The sequence below is a fragment of the Ovis aries genome, chromosome 5, assembly GCF_016772045.2.
Source record: "Ovis aries strain OAR_USU_Benz2616 breed Rambouillet chromosome 5, ARS-UI_Ramb_v3.0, whole genome shotgun sequence".
Taxonomy (NCBI): domain Eukaryota; kingdom Metazoa; phylum Chordata; class Mammalia; order Artiodactyla; family Bovidae; genus Ovis; species Ovis aries.
This window is the reverse complement of record NC_056058.1, coordinates 88,011,659-88,036,039: the sequence shown is the minus strand read 5'-3', so window position 1 is coordinate 88,036,039 and position 24,381 is coordinate 88,011,659. Positions and strand designations below refer to the sequence as shown.

The window sequence follows — 24,381 nt, the reverse complement described above, 5'->3', positions numbered from 1 at the left end:
CTGGAAGAGAGGCCTCCCAGGATTAGTCAGTGCGCGTTATACGTAACTTGGCAGCTACTTGTAAACTCCAAAGAGAGTAAATCAAATATCAGGGACCGATTGCAAAGCTGAATTGCTTCCTCTTTTCCAGTTTCTCACAAAACTGTTTGAATTCAGCTTCCCCTCTCCCTAGCAGCGGCCACTTCTGACGGAAGTCTATTCTCTCAGACTAGCTTCTATTTAGGAAAAATGGCTTATATTGTTGTTTCCAAGCCTATTAATAACTTAGAAAAAAGTTACACACACTGAATTTTAAGCGACACCACTAATCCTTTCCTGGGCTATTTTTGCTGCCTTTCTCTATGCTCTGAATTCTATCTTTACCTCAAGAGTATGAATTCAATAGTAAATTCACAAAGAGCAGTATCATGGGAAAAACACACAGGATATATTTCCTATCGTTATACAGTTAAAATTATCATAATTTCTCTGGAGGTTTTTTTTTGGGGGGGGTGAAATTCTGTCCTTAGGACTCACTTAAAGGGCAAATGGAATGTAGTGCTGTGTTGAAATGTTTATGTATGTGAGTGCTAAATCAATTCAGTCGTGTCTGACTTTTGGCAACCCCACGGACTGTAGCCCACCAGGCTCCTCTGTCTGAGGGATTCTCCAGGCAAGAATACTGGTGTGAGTTGCTATGCCCTCCTCTAGGGAATCTTCCCGACCCAGGGATCAAATCAGTATCTCTTAAGTCTCCTGCACTGGCAGGTGGGTTCTTTACCACTAACTCCACCTGGCAAGCCTGTATAGATATGTTTATCTGAGTTTAAATATTGTGAGATATATATATATATATATATATATTGACTTATGCCTTTATGGGTCTTTAATATACGATTGTAGACTATACATGAAATTACACTGAAAAATACTTTATACCTGATCAGCTTTTTCCTATTTTTTAACTACAACTAACAACAAAGAGTTCATCAGGGTTGTTTTGAGGAATTAGTCTTTAAAATATGAAGTAGCTTTCTATGTCCATGCATAATAAATGCTTCAATTTCTAGGAGGTATTACCTCATGCATTAATAAAAGACCAAAAAAAAGTATCTGAACTTTTATTGATACTTTATAGACAGTAGAGACTTTTGATTTTTTTTTAAATGAGCAGTGGTATAGAATTGGATATGTTAGCCTTTCTCTGGTTAGACTAGTCAACATATTTCTAAGAAAAACTCTCATGAGACACAAACATGTATCTCTGGCATACAAACTGTATCCTAGAAAAACCTGTATAAAATTCTTGTTTCCTGCTCCTTCCCCAAGTATCAGTTCTGCTCAGCTCTGGAGACTATTCTCTATGTCTTCCAGGTCTGCAGCAGAAGTCATTCTTCTCTTCCCACCATCAACCCTTAACTAGATGATCCACCCCTAAAGCCTTGCAAAATAAACAGCATAGCATGCAATGCAGAGCAGTCCTTTCTGCAATCCTGCCAGACACAGCCCATTCCTCTGCCTTTACTAATGTCTGTATTTTAATTATATGTAGATTCCACCTGGTAAAGACTTCTATCTTTCCAAACAGCTTTAGTACTCTCATCTTATAAAGTTCTCCTGACCCCACCCCTCACCCTGGAAAGATTTAATAACTCCCCTTTTTTGGTTTCCCACTGTATGCTGCACAGACTACAATCATATACCTACCACACTCTACTGCATTCGTTTATTTACATGTTTATTCCCCACTGTAGAAGGCTATAAATGCTCCAGTGTCTAAAGTACATCCCATTTATGTCTGCCTTTCCTAGCAAAGAGCTGAATGTTACATATGACATTAAATGCTTGCAAAATGTGAACACTGAAAGGTGGTTTATATATACACAAGGAGATAAAATCTAAATTGGGTTTCCACAAAAACTTTAGGAAAGGCCCTTTTCTTTTGGCTACCTAGAGAGTAAATATATTTTTTCTGCTGCTCTTAGACTCAAACAAGAGGCAGCAGACAGACCCACCTGCCCTCATTTGACTCCTCCACATTCACACAAGAGCCTTCAATAATTAACCCTGACAAACATTTTCAAAGAGCAATTCCTAATCCTAAGAGTTGAAAGTTGCTCAAGTATGGACTGTTTGTACAATATAAGACCAGGTTTATGGAGCCCCACAAGTGCCCAGGGAGTTCACAGCAGCCCTGACCGTGACCTGAGCTAACAGTGGCACTCTTGCTGCTGTTTCCCTGGGGTTAATCTCTTAAACACCTCTGGCCTTTGTACTGCTGTGGAATAAAGAAACTGTGTAAGCAATACCTACACGCCTCTATTTATATAATTTAACATGCTTATATTGCCCTGGTAAAACAAATATTTATTGAACACTTCTCTAGGCAGATTCAAAAAGGCAAAGGAACTTAACCAATACTTTAACATTTTTATCTAAAGATGTCCGAGGTACAAAACCATACTCTGTAAAGGCAAAGGCTCTAATTTTTAAAAAAATTTTTGGAGGGATAGAATGGGGTTTTGTGATTGCTATATCAAATTAACCCACTTATAATACCAGGCATGGAAATGAATGCTTTCCGTTATGTATGGATTCAAAGGCTTTAGGGATGTGGTATCACATATGCGCAATAAGCTCGGAAACTAACAGTGGTTTCATAATGATTAAAAACATGACCTAAACAAGGTAGGATTGTTCATTATATCTAGACATATCACAGTGTGTTGGGGTATTTTATCAAAGCCCTAATTTCAACACACTATCCAATATGATAACCTTGATACTTACATCCTTATTTTTAATGGCCCATTTTAATTACTTTGGCACTTACAGACACTTATTAGTGAACTATTTATTAGAAGCAGCTATTATAATTGGTTACTATCTCTCCTGAGTGTCTACACTCAACCTTAACACAAAATGTTATTCCTATGTGATACAGCAATTTTATTACAGAGTACAGAGAAACTTATTCTGTGTATTCCAGTGGTGTTTCTCTCATCTCTAAACTTGCTTCTCAACAAGAAGTTAATAAAGCTACTCTGCTTTATGAGCCAAATCTCTATCTTAACACGATGTCCACAAGTTCTAGAAAACCTTCAGATTTGCTATCCAACTCATGTGTAAAAGCGTTTATCCAAATTCAGGAAGCAGGGTTCAAGAAATCTGCCTCTCCCCTGGAGCTCTTCTCCCCCTGAGCTCCTCTCTCCTCTCCCTACCCCATTCTGAACCCTCAGGTCAGCTTCTATGGACTTAAAAAATTATTTTTATTTATTTGGCTGCGCTGCGTCTTATTTGCAGCACACAGGATCTTTGCTCTTCATTATTGATATGGGATCCAGTTCCCCAATCAGGAATAAAACCCGGACTCCCTGTATTGGGAGCACAGAGTCTTAGCCACTGGACCGCCAGGGAAGCTCCTCTATGGACTTCTGAAGGATGGCAAACAGAGGCTGTGGAAGCAGCAAGGATTTTCTTGAAGTTCCCAGACAGAAATCAGAATGTGTTTATACCACGAAGAAAAGTTACTATTAGAATCCATAATAGTCAGATGAAGAGTTAAAGGGTTTCAGTAGCTGGTTTGAGATCTTAATGTCTCATTATAACTACTTTTGTGGAAAAACTAATCTTGAACTGAACATACTTAAATGATAAACAAAGACTTAAAATGTAATTTTTTTCTAAGTTGTAGCTCACTAGAACATTACAGTTCTTCAAGAACATGAATAATCTATTTTTTTGAATTCTGGTTTTTCTTTAAGGGATTGAGAATATGGGAAGTTCATTTTCATGAGAAAATGGCAGTGGGTTACTTTAAAGTTGAAGATGTTTACTAGGAGCAAGACTACAATTTCCTTTCATCTCATTGCTTACCACATTAACTAGTTTTCGTTAGAAGTCTAATATGATCCCCAAAGTTTTTTTTATGGCTGCTAGAAACACAGCCATGGGCAACACAGGGAGTCCTGGTCTAACAGAGCTTACATTCTAGGAGGTAGGAAGCAGGGAGTGAGGAGAGGAATACAGTAAATGAACAAGAGAATTCAGATCCCGATATATGGCAGGAAGTGCACAGAATGAAGGCGTGATATTGCTGGGTGGGAGGGCTACTCAGGGAGGCTGTTCTGAAGTGACAATGCGTGAGCGGATAATACGTGAATGAAGGATGGGTGAATACATGTATGAATGAGCAAAGCACTAGTGCAGAACTTTTCAGGCTTAGAGATCAACTGGAACCCAGGACCCAGGATAAGAAGGAAGCGGCGCATTTAATGACCTGAAAAGAGTCCACTGTCACTGGTGCTGGGTGAACAGGTGGAGATGGGAGGAGGTAAGGGCGACGTAGGCAGTGATGATCCTCGCGGTCTGTTGGATGCAGATCAGAAGTTTCTTATTTACAGTAGGAAGTCACTGGAGGATTTTAGGTGGGAGAGGACTTGAGCTGATTTAGTCTTTAACAGCACTATTCTGGCTGCTGAGAAAAAATAGATTATAAAGAAAGGGGCCAGAGTAAAATTGTGGGTAATAAACTTTTCATCATGAAAAAAATGTGAACAAACTTTTTGGTCAACCCAATAACTTGGATGTTACTATAAACAAAGAGATGAGCATGAAAAAGGTAAAGATTGACAGAAGAGGATACAACGGAGATATCTTCTGGAAGCAGAGAGATACAATGCATTTAAATCTCCAAATATGGTTAATACTATACATGTTTTTGAAGGGGAATATTCATACCAATAGAGCTTTAAAAAATGCAAAAACTGAGAATATCATTTCAGAAGTTGACTTTCACTCAGCTTTGATTTCTGTATTCCAGAAGGAGTGAGGGCATATTCTGGGATGAGGTGGGGCTGAGAGGGGTGCTCTGGGATGGCAGTAGAATTTCTGTTTCCAGGCCAAACCCCATGAAAGCACCTGCACATGCTATCTTCTGAAATGCACTTGGTTGTTGATACGAGACATGTAAATGTTTCTTGGTTGTTGATACGTGACATGTAAATGTTTCTGTTTGGCAGTAACGTTCACCCTTAGAACTAACATTCACCTTGACGACTAAAACATAGTGCCTGAAACCAAATTCCTCTTCATTCCTGGCAGAACACAGAGCCCATGTTCTTGGAAGATGCTCCCAAACGGGACTCTGTCAGAAGGATGGTTCCAGACTCACATGACTCACAACCCGAAAGAAAGGCTACTTGACTTGGATAACTGCTGGCCCTCTTATATACCTTTTGGCAATAGTATATGATATTAAAAAAAGAATAATCTCTTTGCTCAGAAACTTAAAGCTCCAGTTAGGCAGATAGACGATTACATGTAAGACACTGCTGGCAGAGCAAGCAGCTGAAACTCAGGTACAACTTCCTGGGACTTACAAATGTGTATGGAAATGCAGAAACCAATTTTGTGAGGTCCACTCATTGAAAAGATCCACAAAAGCAAGCAAGATGTCGAGAAGCTATAAAGATTAAAGAGACACCTATGAACATGATCAGTACAGGAGCAAATGTTAACTATACCTCAATAAAAACTACAAAAATAAAACTGTGGAAGCAGGTGCACAATTCTGTGAATATACTGAAAGCCACTGAATTATACACTTTCAATGGGTGAAATGTATGGCATGTGAATTCTATTTCAACAAGGCTATTCTTCTTCTTTTTTTTTTTTTTCATGTCTGCAGGGGAACACACTATGTGCCATGAAAGAGGAGGGAAAAGCACCATTGATGGGTCCTGAGGCGTCCTTTGCAGATAGAGATGGGGCCATGGAGCTAGGAAAAGTAATGTGACTGTTTGGGGTCTCAGATTTCTCACGTGCAATGCGGAGGCAATCATAATAATACTGCTGGTTCCACAGAGTGTTTTAAGGACTGCATGGAGCCACGTAGATCAAGTGCTTATGGTAGTCCTTAGCAGTACTATTTCATTAAATAGTGTTTCTGTATTTAAAAAAATATGCCTATCCCCAATAGAAATAAGCAAAATGAGCAAAATAAGAAATAACAAAAATAAGCAAATGGGAACTGATCAAACTTACAAACTTCTGTAGAGCAAAGGAAACCATAAAAGTAAAAAAAAAAAAAAAACCTACAGACATGAAAATATGTGCAAATGATGTAACTGAGAAGGGCTTAATTTCCAAAATATACAAACAGATTACAGAACTCAATATCAAAAAAAAAAAAAAAAAACCAACCCAACTGAAAAATGGGCAGAAGATCTGAAGACATTTCTCCAAAGAAGACGTACAGATGGTGAGAGGTACAGGAAAAGATGCTCATCATTGTTAATCACTAGAAAACACAAATCAAAACTACAAATAGTGCCACCTCACACCAGTCAAGAGGGCCATCATTTGAAAGTCTACAAATAAGATATCTTGGAGAAGGTGTGAAGAAAAGGGAATCCTCTTAATTGTTGATGGGAATGTAAACTGGTATAGCCATTATACAGTATAGAGGTTCCACAAAGCCTAAAACTAAAAAATTGGGTTGCCATATGACCAAGCAATCTTATTGCTAGATATACCCAGATAAAACTTCAACTGGAAAAGATACATGCACCCTATGGTCCTTGACTGAGAGATGAATGGGTAAAGAAGATATGGTGTGTGTGTGTGTGTGTGTATGTATATATATATATATATATATATATATATATATATATAAATAACACAATGGAATATTACTCAGCCATAAAAAAGCATGAAATAATGACATTTGCAGATATGCAGCATCATGGATGGATCTAGAGACTATTATACTAAGCAAAGTAAGTCAAAAAGAGGACAAATACCATGTGATATCACTTACATGCAGAATCTACAACACAAGTGAACATAGTTATGATACAGAAACAGCCTCAGAGACACAGAACAGACATGTTGTTGCCAAGCGGAAGTGGGGCTGGGGCAGGGAAGGATTAGGTGTTTGTGATTAGTGGATGCAAATTAGTATATACAGGAAGAATAAATAACACGGTCCTACTGTATAGCACAACAAATGATAGTCCACATCCTGTGATAAACCATAAGGGAAAAGAATATGAAAAAGAATATATATGTATAACCAAGCTATTATGCTGTACAGCAGAAACTGCAAATCAACTATACTTCAAGAAAATTTTTTATAAATCCTTATTCCAAATTTCAAATGCACATCCACAAGGTCAAACCATAAATACAGACACACAGTTTTTTTTTTTTCTCAAATAGGTATCTATCTATTCATCTATCCATCCATCTGTCCATCTGTCTCTCTACAGTTCCTAAGGTTCTAACAATTCAATACAAGCAATAAAGACACAAGCACCTAGAAAATACTTAAGATTAGGAGACAAAAAAATCACATTGGAAAAAAAAAAACAAAACACAATTAATACAGTGTCTAGAGATAGTGCAGACTAGCATAAAAGCCTTTTGGGGATAATACCGTGAGAGGTATGGTAACAGGCATGATAGAGCTGATTACATAAAAAGGGTGGGGCTGAAAAAATGGTCCCTGCCCCTGCTATTGATTTAAGAAAACCTCCAGCAGAGAAAAGCAGGCTCAGCTCTCCTACGGGCATTAGGAAGCACTGGGCTCAGAGGAGAACCCAGTGGGACTCTGTAGTGTGTGATAGCAAGAACTACCTTACGCTCAGACTTTGCCCCTTGCTTGTCCCCCAGGCCTGTGCTTCAGGCTTTTTGAACGTGACTGATTATCTTCTTAACAACTCTGCAAGGCATATATTCTTATTATTTTTCCAAAGATTTTTCAATTGCAGCACTGGGATATTACCCCATTTGTCCCTTCAATTCCAAAAATGGGACTCTTCCTCCTACACTCCATTTTTGTTAAAGTTCTTTAGAGCTATCATTAAACATTCATAAAAACATTTGATCAGACTCTGATTTTTCCCTACTTTGGGAAATCAAATGAAGTCTTGTAAAAGTCAAGGATAGTTTATGTTTTTGAGGCTGTAATATAAGATTCCCAAACCGGTATTTTCTGGTAAAGTCTGGATTTACTTCACAATTTTTCCTAGTAACAGAAGCCATGTTGCAAACATGATAATGTCACTGTAGCCTCATTCAGAATATTACTCACTCTTTCTGCAGCTTTGCAGCTTCAGCACTTGGGAAAGTTTGAATTTCCCAGTAGTGTGACCAGGATACTATTTTTGTATGTTTAGCATCCACTGATTTTCAATTGAGTGAGTCTACAATTTAGCTGAATTTTGAAAGCTTGCTAAAAAAAAGGGAGCTAGATTTTATTATTAAAAGATTTTTAAGAAAAAAAATTTTATATATAAGGAAAATGTGTTCTTAGAAAGCAAACAAAAAATATACTATTTCTTCTGCAATTCAATACTTTAATCAATATTCAAGTTTTCTTCCATTTTAAATACCGGTATCAACTTAATCCCTCAAAGCACATACTTGTGGAAAGTATAATATTAATATTTTCATTTGTATTGATAGATGGGATTATCAAATTATTTGATAATCACTAGTTACGAATTTTCTTCATGACGGATTACAAGTTCACACAAAATTCAATAATAATAATGCTAAAAATATAAGGTCATCAAAAAAATTTGGATTCAAGAAATGGGGGTGGGGAGCTCAAACTAGACTTTCATTTTCTCCTAGATATAACATGATTAGGAGGTTAGGCAGCAGAGGAGGGAGTCAACTTGCCTTAGGGGTAAAAAATTTCAAAGAAATCAAAAAGCATAAATAAAAACATGGACCAGAGAGAAATTTACTAATTCCTATCACCGTTCCATCAATCTGCTATAGAAAGTTCTATCTCATGAAAAGAAATATACCAATGGGCCCCATGGCGGTCAGATGGGAGAGAAGGAAACCCTCCCCTTAAAAAGCTGCAAGCTTTTTATATCAGAGGGAACAGAGCTGTTCACTTTCTTTGCCCCAACAGCCCCCTTCTTTCATGGCCACACTTCCCTCAGGTGTCCCTGAAACAGCACTTCTATTTCCTTCCATCCTACTGAACTCCCCAGCCTTGTATGTCTTATTATTCATCATCTCTCACCAAGGTTTCCAGTGATCCCACTCTTGCCAAACTGGAGGACTAATCTCCCACCAATCCTAAATCCTCCCATTTGAAACCTTTTTTCTTCTCTGGCCTCAGAAATTTTAACTGTGCTCTTAGTTAGCTGCTTCTGATGACCCTTCTCATTCCACAGGGCACAAGGTCTTAAACACAGATGTTTTGGCGGCAGACGGACTTGAGTTTGAACTGTTCCAGCTGCCACGTTCTAGCTCTGAAGGTTGCGACAGGTGACTGATTTTCTCTTAGGTCCATTCTTTCCATTTGTAAAATAGCGATGATCCAAGTGCCCACCTCATCTTGCTGTTACAAGGAATGAATAAAGCAAAACACGTAAATCTCTTTTTGCACAGTTCAGTGCCTTAAAGGCAAGTCCCTGGGACGTCAGTTATGCGTATTCTGGAATCAGGTTCTCTCTTCAACCTGTACCAAAGAACTACTTTATAGTGTTAACATTTGTCTACATAGCTAACATTTAAGTCACTAGCCTAAATGTGCTACAGGAACGCCAAACTCCTAATGTCCCAAACTACACGTATCCCTCTCCATCTATTAAAACTTTCAGTCTTTTCTAGTTAAGTCAAATGACTTAATAGAAAAGGCTCTCTTACCTTTTTGATGATACAGTTCAGTTCACTTCAGTTCAGTCGCTCGGTCGTGTCCGACTCTTTGCGACCCCATGAACCTCAGCATACCAGGCCTCCCTGTCCATCACCAACTCCCAGAGTTCACTCAGACTCACGTCCATCGAGTCCGTGATGCCATCCAGCCATCTCATCCTCTGTCATCCCCTTCTCCTCCTGCCCCCAATCCCTCCCAGCATCAGAGTCTTTTCCAATGAGTCAACTCTTCACATGAGGTGGCCAAAGTACTGGAGTTTCAGCTTTAGCATCATTCCTTCCAAAGAACACCCAGGACTGATCTCCTTTAGAATGGACTGGTTGGATCTCCTTGCAGCCCAAGGGACTCTCAAGAGTCTTCTCCAACACCACAGTTCAAAAGCATCAATTCTTCGGCGCTCAGCTTTCTTCACAGTCCAACTCTCACATCCATACATGACCACTGGAAACCATAGCCTTGACTAGACAGACCTTTGTTGCCAAAGTCATGTCTCTGCTTTTGAATATGCTGTCTAGGTTGGTCATAACTTTTCTTCTAAGGAGTAAGCGTCTTTTAATTTCATGGCTGGAATCACCATCTGCAGTGAATCCCATTAATTCATGACTTATGAGGCAGTGTACATAACGGTTAAAGGCCGCATGCCTGCTGTCTTGTCCAACTCTTTGCGATCCCATGGACTATAGCCCATCAGGCTCCTCTGTCCATGGAAGTTTCCAGGCAAGAATACTAGAGTGGGTAACCAGTTCCTTATCCAGGAGATCTTTCTGACCCAGGGATCGAACCCACATCTCTTGCGTCTCCTGCATTGCCAGGTGAATTATTTTACCACTGAGCCACTTGGGAAGCCCAGGATTAAAGGCTGCTTGCGTTCCATTTCCAGTTCTTTCACGTATCACTACAAGACCTAGAACAAGTAACTTAAAATTCTTCGTGCCTCAGTTTCCTCGGTTGTAAAATAGGAAGAGTACTAGTATCAACCTCATTTAATGCTCAGTAGGTGCTATAGAATCTTTATTGATACATTAAAAAAGATAAAATTTACAATGTGACTTTTGTACTGATTTAAATACAAAACTGAAACAGTAACACTTTCATAGAGCAAACAAGTTTTTCTTAGTGTTTTTTTGGGGGTTGTTTTGCCAGCAACAGCAGCATAGAAAATCTTAATTCCCTGACCAGGAATCAAACTCACGCCCTCCGCTTTGGGAGTGCGGAGTCTTCACCCCTGGACCACCAGAGAAGTCCAAAACAGAGTGTGTGTGCGTTCAGTTCTTTCCTTTGAGTTTTCATTGCCATTGCCACTGTCCAACCTCATGACGCATGATAACCAGATGATGGCAAAACCGCGCAGCCCGCCTCTCAAAACTGATCTCCTGAATTCTATTTTCTCCTGCCTTAATCCATTTTCAAGCTAGTCTCTAATTGCCAGATTAACCCTTTAATGTTGTGCCCTTTTGGACTACTCCATCGGTGTCTCCCATTAGTTCTTAAATAATACACAACCACCTTACCTGTTGCTGGCCTTTCCAGCAGGCCTTTCCTAATGGGACTCCCAGGGTCGCTATAGCCTTTGGGTCTTTATTCCTGGTCTTTCCCTGCCTAGAGTGTGCCACATCTTATTCCTTCAAATCTCATCCATCTTTTAAACAACTGAGTCTGATTCTACTCGCTCCATGGAGACTTTTCAAGCTGAGGCCCCCACGCACAGCTAACATACAGCGTGGTTCCTACCATCAGGTTCATTTTCAGGCTGTTATTTACCCGCTTCACGTGTATATATCTCGCCTGGTATTTCCCGCTGCACCATTTCAACACTGTCATAGGGTAGATGAGGTGGAAGCGGGTGAGTTCACAGATGATTGATGATTCTGATGGGGGATGTTCAAATTTTTGGTTTAATTTCACCACTGGATGGCTGAATGGGTATTCACAATCATGAATGTGGTGATATTTTGGCCACATTAATGAGCATACCTAAACTAGAAGTGAATAGTTCAATAAGTTGAACTCAAATGTATATTCATGGCTGTGTGTAGAATGCTCTTTATTCATGTTCACCAAGTCAATGTCTACATAAAGGAAAGATATAGTTAAATACCTGAAAATTTTTTGTACAAAAATAAAAGCCCTACATACTCAATACTATTGAAGTAGGGGTGCTTAGAAGCTCTACAGAGGAAAGAAATGGGGGATGGGGCTGGTTATACTTTCCTTCTGGTGGTTTATGTCCAAAAACAACCCTGAGAAGTTCTGGAAATGTGAAATGCTATGAGAAAGACCAAAATAAAAGTCTGGTCTACACTCTCAGGCCTACATGAGTTCTTTTGTCTGAGGATCTTAGTAACCCTCCAGGGGATCTTCCCAACCCAGAGATGGAACCCAGGTCTCCCACATTGCAGCTGGATTCTTTACCAGCTGAACCACAAGGGAAGCCCAAGAAATACTGGAGGGGGTAGCCTATCCTTTATCCAGTGGATCTTCCCAACCCAGGAATAGAACTGGGGTCTCCTGCACTGCAGGCAGCTTCTTTACCAACTGAGCTACCAGGGAATCCCCTTAGTAACCCAGGGGGGGAGAAAAGAAAACCAGAAGGAAACAGAAGCGGAAGTTTCTTCCTCAGGGAGGAAACATTAATATTTGTAAATGTTTTCAAGGCAATGACACTTTAAATGATAGTAAACATTTAATTAGTGGAATTTCTTCAACAAATAATTTTATAGTAAATAAAACAGGTTAATACTACGGGTTAAGTAATAATAATAACAATAACAGCAATACAGCAGTAGCAGCAGCAACAACCGGAAATGAAATAAGGAAAGTGTTAGTCGGACACACTAAGTCACGCTCGACTCTTTCCAACCCTATGGACTGTAGCCCGCCAGGCTCCTCTGTCCCTGCGACTCTCCAGGGAAGAATACTGGAGTGTGGGTTGCCACTCCTTCCTCCAGGGGGTCTTCCTGACTCAGGGATATAACTTGGGTCTCCAGCATTGCAGGCAGATTCTTCACTGATAGAGCTAGCCTAATCCCTCAATAAACAGAAATCAGAAACCTACTCACACTTAATGATTTAGTATTTGAATTTTAACAAGATGCCTACATCAAACTTCAGGAAACACTTACCTAATCCATTTATATCTGCACTAATATAAGATCATAAATGTTATACTGAATAGTAACATTTGTGCTTTTCAAGTTCCCAGACTCAAAGCAAGGTTCAATTTTGATTCTTGTACTTAAACTTTTAAATTTCTTTTTCTTAAATAACAAAAGCAAAAATAACAAAGGATACTCTGCTTAACAAGCTATTGACCAAAACTTCCAACTAATGAAAAATCTGTTCTTAGTAATGAACATTTTACAACTGCCATCTGACCCTGCTTCAATCCACAAAAACATGCCTATCAGATACATGTTTCCAGATCCTACACACACAATGACCTTCTTGAGCTGACAGTCTCAACACAGCAATGCAAGCTGCCAGGAGAGAAACCAGACCCTGGAGTAGCCACAAGGAACCAGTATTGAAGAGGTCACAGCAGGCTTCTGGCTTCTGTCACGTACAGCCAATGATCCTGAGACTCAAAGATGCAGATACTCACAGCTAAAATAAAATAAACTGCAGTTTAAAGCAGAATTTACTGGCAGGAAGATCTGAGCACAATCCCACCCAGGAAACAAAATGACATGGCAACATGACCTCTCAAAACATTCAGAAGGAATGAGAAAACTGTACACATCGCTTTTGCTAAATTCCAGAGGACAGTCCTCCGAATTTTAAGGTGATTTCCTAGTCCCTTCTTAAGGAGAAGGCTTATGCAAGCTAAAACGCCTAGACATCAAGCGGCTACCAATAATTCAGATCAAATTCTCAGATATTTGGCATCATCTGAATTCAGAGAGTATTTTTATACACATTTGTTTCTAGACTAATTTGCTTTGCAGCTTCAGAAAAATGTGCTTAAGCCATGTGTGTGTGTGTGTGTGCACGCACGCGCGCTTGCATGCTCAGTCGTGTCCAATTCTTTGCGACTCTCTGGACTGTAGCCTGACAGGTTCCTCTGTCCATGGAATTTTCCAGGCAAGAATATTGAACTGGGTTGCCATTTCCTACTCCAGAGGATCTTCCTGATCCAGGGATCGAATCCACGTCTCATGCATTGGTAGGCGGATTCTTTACCACAACGCCACTTGGGAAAACCCCCTGCTTAGGCCATGCAAGCAAACAAAAACAAAAAATTAGGGGAAAAAAAAAAGCTCAAACATTTTGCCCTAGTTAAGTTTATTAATCACAGCAAATGCAGTTCTATCTTATCGTCATGTTTTCTATGAGGAAACTTCTGTTCTTTTTTTAGATTTGGAGAGTTGCTTTTCCTGATAGAACCCCCAGAACCGAGAACCCTGAACTGCAAACTTGTCCTTTGTCCTAGCTGTTTACCAGCCTTATCAGGGCACACATGGGTTGGCAATGTGATTCTAAGATAAAAATTTCAAAGATATAATTAGATGTTTTTCCGAGAAATAGCACCCAATGCCATGAAAATGTGTTTGCTCTCTTCTCCTTCAAGCTTGAAGATAACGGTCTCACAATTTCTTGTCATTCTTTCAGATGAACGAGAAATATTAACTTGGCACGGAAGGAAAAACACATCCTTTAAAAGTAAACAATAATGAAAACACAGATTGGATCTCAAAACTTCCATGACACTTCAATAAACAGAGTTTTCTGTAACAACACACTTCCTAAAGCTTATAACAACATAAATATAACAAAAATAATGTTATGCCCCTGAATGATATATACTTTCTATAAATGATAAGTGATAGAAAGATATAGTCCAAGCTGAAAAGTAAGTAAAGAAGAAAGTACTGGTTGCTCAGTCGTGTCCGACTCTTTGTGACCCCATGGACTGTAGCCTGTCAGGCTCCTCTGTCCATGGGATTCTCCAGGCAAGGATACTGGAGTGGGTTGCCAAGACCTTCTCCAGGGGATCCTCCTGACCCAGGGATCGAACCCAAGTCTCCTGCACTGCAGGCAGATTCTTTACCATCTGAGCCACCAGGGAAGCCCAAGTTAGTAATGCATAAGCTTTCTCACAGTACCTTTCAGACTTATTAGTTAGTTCAATTCTGAACAAAGGAGATAAAAGAGGACAGGGAGAAAATCACAAATGCCTACTTTCTAAGCTGCAGTAGAATACTCTTTAGCCCAGCGAAAGAAGTGCTGAGAAAAAAAGTCTCAAGTTTTCTACTGAACTTCGTCTTTCAGTTCAGTTAGGTAGCTCGGTCATGTCCGACTCCTTGTGACCCCACGGGCTGTAGGTAACCCACCAGGCTCCTCTGTCCATGGAATTTTCTAGTCAAGAATACGGGACTGGCTTGCCATTTCCTACTCCAAGGAGATCTTCCAGACCCAGGGATCAAACCCACATCTCCTGAATCTCCTACGCTGGCAGGCAGATTCAAACTCCATCTTTGCTAGAGACCAAAAAACAGTTTTTTGGGGAAAAGAAAAATCGTCTACTGCCACCTGCTGGTAGTTTATAGTTAGTGGTTCTCAAAGATGCTTGAATGGCATAAATTCCAGATTAAAGCAGAATCTTTTGCCTTGTAAAGCAAGAATATTACATATAATATATATTTCTAGAAGCAGAGACAGACTACCACATTCTCCTCCTGCTGACTGCCTCCCTCACTGACACATGGTCCTAAGAGGAAGTCAGAGGCCATTACATTTCCATTCTGCCCTTTCCCACAAAAGTCATTCAACTTAGGCCAGAAATAAAGACTTTAAAACCAAACGGTCTTGGCAGACCTGCCTGCAAAAGATTCACAACTCAAATTCTTGAGGTCATCTAGAGAAATTTTATTCTTTTAGCCAAAGAACCACAGGTCAAACTGTATTTTTTTAAGACTTCTCTACAAGAATATGAACCTTGAGTTGATAGAAGATCCAAAAGAGAGACCTAAGAAAGACCTGGACCCCCCGCCACCCTCCCACAACTGGCAAGATTCTGTAACTACAGATATAAACATGATTTTAAAATCCACAAAAGAAAAGGCAGGCCCAAGTTCCTACAGTCAGTTCCATTTCTATTTTTGGAGAATCTAAGAAATTTTCAAAGGCTTAGCTAAAAGGTTTCAAGGGAGAAAATTATTCTCTTTATTTTAGAGAGTGTATTTAAAAATCAAAGTAGATGGGTAAAACATTTTGAGGAAAGAGAACTTTCTATCAAAAACCTATCAACAATCCTCCTGCCAAAAACAAACTACGGACATTATTTTTTAGTTATTCCATGTCACAAGTCAAACAGTGCAGGGTGTTCATGCCACACTGTTTTATCTCTTCTAAAAATATAGTGAAAAACAGGGATTTGACTAACCACTTTCTCCAAAATTAATGTTAAGTGCAATGTGAATCAGAAGGCAACATCCCAAGATATAAATCCTGAGTCTTCTTTTTCACATCCCTAGACATGAGCAAATTTGTCTGCTAGGACACTGAAGAGTTGTCTGTAATTCTATGGTTCTATAATTAAGACTTGTACAAACTTTGCTGCCAAAAAATCACCAGAGTGGGTGGTGAATACAGCCAAGTAAACGCTAATTATGGAAGGCGGGTTTTCTAAGATCTTAAATACAAGAAGCAAAGGCAAGATCAGACAGCTAAGATAGTTACCAAGGCAATATAAATAGCCTTGTCAAACTCAATGTAAGCCCCTCTTTGGTAACAGCTGTTACCTTTCATAGTTCATAGGTACTTTAAAAGCACAATCTGGGATCTTCTACTTAGAATTCAGCAGTTAATTGTCCCCTGAAAAAGAGAGTTATGAAATTTACTCATGTCATTTTCACTCCTGGGAGCAAAATAGGCAAGAGAAGGCCAGTGTTCCAAATAATTTTCCATTTTATGTTTCAGCCCCTCCTCTAATAATATTTTCAAAAGTTCTGCCTGAAATTCAATACAATGTCATTAGCATCTTAAAATGCATGGAAAATCTAAGCATACAGCACAATAAATTTACATAAATTGAATCATGCATACACCAGCAAAGAATCAGGAAACAGCATTTTCTGCACTCTAGAAGTGCACTCACCATCCAAAAAAACAGGAAATTTTATAAAATAGTATTACCAAGTTCTCTCAATAATAACACTATATAGTGTATCCTTACAATCTAGAACTGTAATTACAGCCTTCAGGTAGAAGTGATCATGCTTTTTCCTGTTTACTTATACTTACATCTATGCCCATCTCACTGCTAATCAAGAAGCTGTGGGAACTTTTCATTTGAGCTCAGCCCAAATATCACCTCCTCTAGGAAGACTTTCTTAACCTTCACAGAAAAATTTAAGTCCTCACGTATCTTCACACACAGTCTGTGTTTACACTTACCACACTGCATCAGAGTTATCTATACACACATCTACTGTTTTAGACTGTGAGTACCTTATGGACAGAAAAGGCATTTAATTTCATCTTGATCTGCCTTCTGGGCTTTAAAAACTATACAGTTTAAAATGCATGCTAATGAATGACTCAGTGTTTTCCATGTTATTTCTTCTGCCATAGACAGCTTTTCAAAAAAGAAACTTTTACCAAATTGTATTCTATAACACTAAATGAAGCAAAATATATTATCCAGATGTCTTAAAATGTCTATCATTTTAATGCCCTCCATATAAAGGATCTGTAACACAGCATATTTTATCCAGATTAAACTAAAATGTGCTGCTGCTGCTGTTAAGTCGCTTCGGTCGTGTCCGACTCTGTGCGACCCCATAGACAGTAACCCACCAGGCTCCCCAGTCCCTGGGATTCTCCAGGCAAGAACACTGGAGTGGGTTGCCATTTCCTTCTCCAATGCATGAAAGTGAAAAGCGAAAGTGAAGTCGCTCAGTAGTGTCCAACCCTCAGCGACTCCATGGACTAATTTTAATATAAACATTATATATACATTTACAATATATTTACATGTACAAATTGCCAACATGATGCTTCTTAATAAGCAGCAGCTATTTTCTTTGTGAGTGGTGATATTAAGGCAATTATCTATAGAAGGGATAAAGGAGCTCAAAAACGTTACACTGCTTAGACCTGATACTCTCATTTGCTCTTACGGTCTCCTTTTTCATCCTTCTCCACTACAAAACTAAGCAAGCTTATTTCAACTAGGGTGAGATTAAATTTTACTTATACACTCAGCTCAAGGATCACAGAAGAAGAAACGAACATTGCATGAAAGTGGGAAATCCCACGCTCTCCTACCTGTGTACCTAAGCTGGCTGCCAGCATGTGAGTCAGAAGTTTAGCCGCAAACATGGAATACCTGGCACAGAAGATATGGGAAAGAACAGCCAGGCAGAGACCTGCAGGAACAAAAGAGCCCGTGTGTGGTTTTACAATCCATGAACAAACAGGAGCATGGTTAAATCTTCAGAGGGTAAGCACAATATCTTGGTGCTTACAGTACAAAGTCGCGTAGCACAATATTTCTGGGGACGTTCATGTTTCAATTTCAACCCACTCCACTTGACCAGACATATAAAATCCTCATACTTCTCAATTAAGCCCAAAGGGGAACTTTACATTTCAAATATCTACTTGTTTACTTCCCTACTAAAAAGAAAGCACAAATTAAGCTGATTAATAATTTCATAAAACTTCTGGTAATACATCAGGCAGGTATTACTGCTTAAGAAAAGAATCAAATTCCAATCTAAATTTTCTAAGAATGGGTGCCTTGGCTAAATAGATGTATTTGTGGAGGTGAATAGGTGAATTTTTCAGGCATAAAATTGGGATTGATGCTACCAAAACTCAGGTTTGGTAATTACCCCTTTTATCTACTAAGAATAGTTAGGCAATTACAAAAGTGGTGATTATGAATTTTAAAAGCAACCTTACACTCCTGGGTGCCAAAACCAGGAACAAAATGTGTTCTTTCCCACCAAGATGGTTTTTAACCTAAATATCTACGTTTCTAAGTGGTGTTGAAAACATTATTATTTTCTTTGAATCTACCTGAACTCACCTACCTACACTACTTCAAGGGAATGATCAGAATCTCAGGACTAACCCATAATTTTTTTATCTTGCAATTTGTATAAGTTTATTTTAATATTAGTTTAAGATTTTGTATGCGGGCCATTTTTAAAGTCTTTATTGAATTTGTTACAATATTGCTTATGTTTTGAGGTTTTGGCCATGGATACACGATCTTAGCTCCCCAACTAGGGACTGAACCAACACCCGCCGGCATTGGAAGGAGAAGTCTATACCACTGGACTGCCAGGGAAGTCCCTAGTATTAGGTTTTAAATGCAGAATGTATATATTAATTAAAAGATTTCCTGACTTTTAAAAATTTAAGTGTGCTGCATAAAGCAACGCATTTGCTTTATCACTTAGGCCTTTTACTCCACTCTCACCCTCTGCAGGGTTATTTTGTCTAGAAGTATTGACACATAACAACCAGCTTGTGTATGTTGCTTTGCCCTATGTTTTCCATGCATTATCTCATTCAGCGCCCCCCCTGGCAAAAGAAGCTGCATTTATTTTGTTTCCTCATTATCTTTTCTGAAGCGATGGAACATACCCACATGTTGGCATAAGCTGACTGGGCAGCTGCAAAATGCCCACGTGAGGTCTGTGACTACTCATCAGCACAGAAATGCCTCTCAGAAGTCCTTTCGGGAAAAGCTCTCAGTATGTTTAGGTTTGCAAAAGGTAGACAAAGTTTCACACAGGAAGTGAGGCTCTGCATTAGTCAAGGCTTTCGGCCTAGAAATTTGGCCAAGAGATCCGCAGTAATCCATTTTTTTGGAAGGTTGCCATGAGGCATTCTGGGACAGGTGTGCAGGTCCTGAGGGTGCCTCCCAAATCCACCCACAAAGGTATACAGTGTACCCAGAAACTGCATCTTTGCTTAGGCAGCTTATAAACTATTAAAGCTGTTGCTCCAAACTCACCAAAGTACACTTTGCATTTCTATGATGATCAGAGCCACCTTAAACTCAAAGTTCAAGTTGAGTGTGAGAGAGAGAGAGACTGAGTGTGTGTGTATGTCTCTGTGTGTAATACACTGACTAAAAAGCAGGGCCTTGCAAGTCTCATTTCATTGTAGGCCACATGATGACAAATATGTGCTTTTCTGTGAGCTTACCATGGTGGATGGTAACAATATGAGGCAAGGGGATTTGTGTTGGGCAAAGGAAAAATACTCCTGAATCAACTGCTTTTTCTAGATCCCCAAAAGAGCTTATTCACAGCCTTTCCCCCTAAGTTGGTAATTCTCCATTATACTCCCATTTCGTGATATAAATTTAGCACACTTAAACTTGACCAGATCAAGAATATTTAATTAAGTCTACGAAGCTGTAATTAAAAATGCTAGCATGATGCCTGGTAGGAGTCCAGGACTCAAAGCCAGGGGCAGGAAAATGGGCTGGACTCTGATAGCTTGTAACTATGATGTATGATGTTATTTAAGTGCTTATTTTATTTAGGAAAAAAGGACGCAGCGAAAAAAGCCTCAGGCAGCCTGGCCTCAGCTGACCTTGGAAGAGTTACTGAATACCTTAGATGTAAAGAAATAAATACTTTGGTTACCGAGTTCCTAAAGACTAAGTATTTATCTTTTATTCTCTCATCTGATATTGAAGAACTATATTTAGCATACAAAATTTAAATTTACAAGCCAGACTTTTTTAAACTAATGATTATTTTTTTGGTTTAAATTTCCTTAATATATAAATCACATAGTACAAAAGTTATAATTCTAAAAGGAATTCTAAAAAGTAAAGCAGGACAATTCCAGGTATTATCTCAAGGTAAACTCTAAATAGTTTCTTAGAGATTGATTCCATGGCAACTAGGCAGAAAAACAAACATGTAACTAATCGAATAATCTTCATTTACTTTTTTTCCCTAGCACTATGTAGGTTACAGACTTCATTGGAAAAAAAATTTATCAGTTTACTAACACAAATGACTTTTCTATATGATTAGACAGTAAGAGGGAAGATAAATTACCCTTAACAAAATAATAACATTGATAATCTTTGATTTAGATAAGAAAAACTCTAAAGAACAGCTAGATTCTTTTGTTAGTACCAAAGAAGACCAAAGAGCTTGTTATCTATCTATACAATATTTGAATGTCTGTACGTGCATAAACGTGTAATGTTTATGTATGACCATTCATATCTAGCAAACAACTCGTTTGGTATCCCTTAAAAATGAGATATACTTTCAAAATAACTAGTTTATCCTCCAGAAGTCAAATATTACATTTTTCCCATGAAAATTCCTTTAAAATATTTATAAATTTTATATTGTTTTATTATGTATTTCTGTCTCCTCTATGCGTAGGTGCTCAATCACTTCAGTTGTGTCTGATTCTTTATAACCCTATAGACTGTAGCCCACCAGGCTCCTCTGTCCAGGGGATTCTCCAGGCAAGAATGCCAGAGTGGGCTGCCATGCCCACCTCCAGGGCATCTTTCTGACTCAGAGATCAAACCCATGTCTCCTGCACTGGCAAGCAGGTTCTTTATCACTAACGCCACCTCTATAGATAAACATAAGAAAAACCAAATGACCACTAGATTATTAAATCAGATACTCACCTGTTACCTTAGGTTTTTTCCATTCCTCCACCGAATGCTGGCTGTAACTATCACCTTTTTAACATTTCTGTTGCTCATCTCTACTAATTCCCAAATTCCTTCAACCCTCCCTTCCACACAATGCCCCTGGATTACAACTACTAATAAGCTAAGGACAGGAAAACAAAACTGTCAGTCTGGAAAAGTCTACTAGGTTGAACAAAAGTCCATAGGCAACATTTGACAGTACACAAGTTCTGTGTATTAGAAGGAAGAATTTACTCCAGAGGGAGGAGGTTACCAGGAGACCAGCCTTCGGGTAACATGTGAAGTTCAGTACAATAGCCTCACAGGGCCACGTAGATTTTAATTAGAATTAAATAGAATGAAACATTCAGGTCCCAACTGTTCTAGCCACATTTCAAGGGCTCGATAACCAGATGTGGTCAGTAGCCACCACCCTCAAGAGGGCACAATGCTTCCATCATCAAAGAAACACTGACCGGAGACGGTGTGTCAGACTGTAAAGGGACTGTTTAGAAAAGGCCACACAACACAGTTCTGGTCAGAGACGTGAGGGGAAACACTCTGGGTGGTTTTCAGCACAGTTTTCATGGCTCTTAAAACAGGATCCAAATAAGTGCTTTTCTCTTGGCAAGCCCAGACATAGCTGTGGGAAGTTCAGAGCTGCTGCAGCCCGCTCAAGACCATGTAGAGGCGAGGTGGAGAAAGTAAAAGAAAAACCTTTGAGGAGAGCAAGACAGGAACATGAGAAGAGCCTGGGCCCCTGACGATGCCACTGAGGTGCTGAACTCATCAATCCTGGAACTAAATCTGCTTATTTAGTATGTTTGACTTGTCTTCCGTTACGTGCAGCCAGGGCAATGCTAAACAACACAGCTACGCGTACCTAGCAAGATACATTCTACATTTTCATGCCATGTCAGAGTTAGACGAAGCTCTCTGCCTTCTCTATCACCTGCAGTTACCCTTTCAAACTACTTATATATATTTTTAAAACTCTTACACATCTTTCTCTATTCTTCTTGTGAATAACTCCCTATTTGACAGAATGAAACTTTTTATACACTCTCCCCATAATGATAATGGCTAACTTAGGACAATGATTACTGTGAATATGAACTTAATATTTTGGGGCGAATGTGACACAGAAGTTTAGAAAATATCTCATCTTCAAAAATAATTTGAAAAGAATGGGTGGCATCTAATAAAGTTTTTTTTTCTAGAAAAGCTATCAAAATATCAGCTTCTAAAATATAAAAGGCACAACTAGAATATTCTTACAGTTTAATGAAAGTGTTAGTAGCTCAGCTGTGCCTGACTCTTTACAATCCCGTGGACTGTAGTCTGCCTGGCTCCTCTGTCCATGGGATTCTACCGGCAAGAATACTGGAGTGGGTAGCCATTCCCTTCTCCAGGGCATCTTCCCAACCTGGGGTCAAACCCAGTTCTCCCACATTGCAGCAGATACTCTACTGTCTGAGCCACCTGGGAAGCCCTTACAGTATAATAAACCTGAACAAAAGAATAAGCATGCTTCAAAGAACTCTGGATTGTGCTGATTTACTTATCCTCTAAACCTAAGTATTTAGCGATTTACAGACAGTTATTTCCTGTTACCTACTTTAAACAATGACAATGTGTTGGCATTTATATACTTAGTAATCTGTAGAGTAAACAAAACTATTAGTTATTTAAAAGGGATAGCTTTAGTTTGACTAATGTGTTAAAGGATTTCTCCACCACAGAGAACAAAAAGAAAAAAAAAAAATGAAACAAATGTGAGATCTGCTGTCTAACCTCAGTTTAAAAGCACTTCAAAATAGGAGACTCTCCCACAAGTACATCAAACATGGATAAGTTCACATACTGATGTTAATAACGAAGTGGATTTTGGAATACAGGGGTCTCATTAAGCTCATGAGGCCATACGAATTGTACCCAGAATCAAATCAGGATGATTTTAATCTGATGTCTACTTTTGACAGGCCAACATCAACAGTTACGGGAAGCAGAGCAGGTTTCCTTGACATTATTCTCCAAATAGTAAGAAGCATGCTTAGGTTCCTTAGTAACTATAAGATTACGGCATTATCACCTGAAGTTATTATAAGCTGTATTTCTTCCCCCTTCGAGATGAGTCCCATAACGTTACACTTATATGCACAGTCATTTACTTCTCCTCTCTATAATTATTAGTTTCAATGGATAACTTCAGTTTAATTTCTTGCAATTTGATAAACTGGTTTACAGTTTTTAAAGTCACAGGTATATATCCTAATCTTTCACCTTTCCAAATTGAGGATTACTCAACTTCGTGGCTTACATCCCCATTACACATACTTGGATCATTTCAACTGCTCTGCTCTAATAGAGTAACCAGAACTGTAAACCAGAATTAGAATAGATACACTGTGACCTATCTTAATATTTTTTAATTAAACAGTGGTTTAATTCCTATTTGACTGCATGTTGCCACATTTCAAGAAAAGAAACGTGCTCCCAAATTCAAAGGGATATTTGGTGTGTCCTGACTTAAATGAGAGCCTGTGTATGTAAAACATGGGAAAATCTCTCACCTTGTTTCTGGGGGCCCTCCAAGGAGTGCAATATCAGCCTCCCCAGAAACTGAAATGGAGCACAAAGCCAGAAGCACCTCATGAACGTGCAATCCACGTTGCAAAACGTCACGAACAGAGGGGGGAGAACACTGATGATTTCAAATATGACTCCAAGTCAAAAATAATAAGGTAGAGACTAACATCTGGGTGTTGGTTTTCAAATACATGAGCAAGTCCATGTAGCCTTTTTAAGAGTGAGTTGCAAACATATATATTTATTATCAGTTCTCTCAGAAAATATCTTAAAGTCCTGCTAGTCTCCTAAAATAATCAAGATAACATTCTCTCTTTAGTTTGCAAAATTCTTTGCTTTGATGTTGAGTATTTAGAACAAGCAAGGGATTTTTTTGGGTCATATTAGCACTCAGAATTATGTCTCTACATTTGAGATGATATCTAGATGTTACTTCAGCATTGTACCTGTTGGTTCTATTTCATCAGTCTATGAAATTTCTCTAAATAGATTGCAT

The 24,381-nt window shown here is 38.9% G+C and overlaps 1 protein-coding gene across 1 annotated transcript in view; it reads right to left on the bottom strand.

Moving 5' to 3' along the window:
* ADGRV1 (adhesion G protein-coupled receptor V1) overlaps positions 1 to 24,381 on the bottom strand; it is a 552,816-nt gene that overhangs the window by 277,351 nt on the left and 251,084 nt on the right. Inside the window, exon 83 of the mRNA XM_027970511.2 lies at positions 17,930 to 18,030. Coding sequence (XP_027826312.2) covers positions 17,930 to 18,030 — 101 coding nt within the window. The remainder of the gene's footprint in view (positions 1 to 17,929; positions 18,031 to 24,381) is intronic.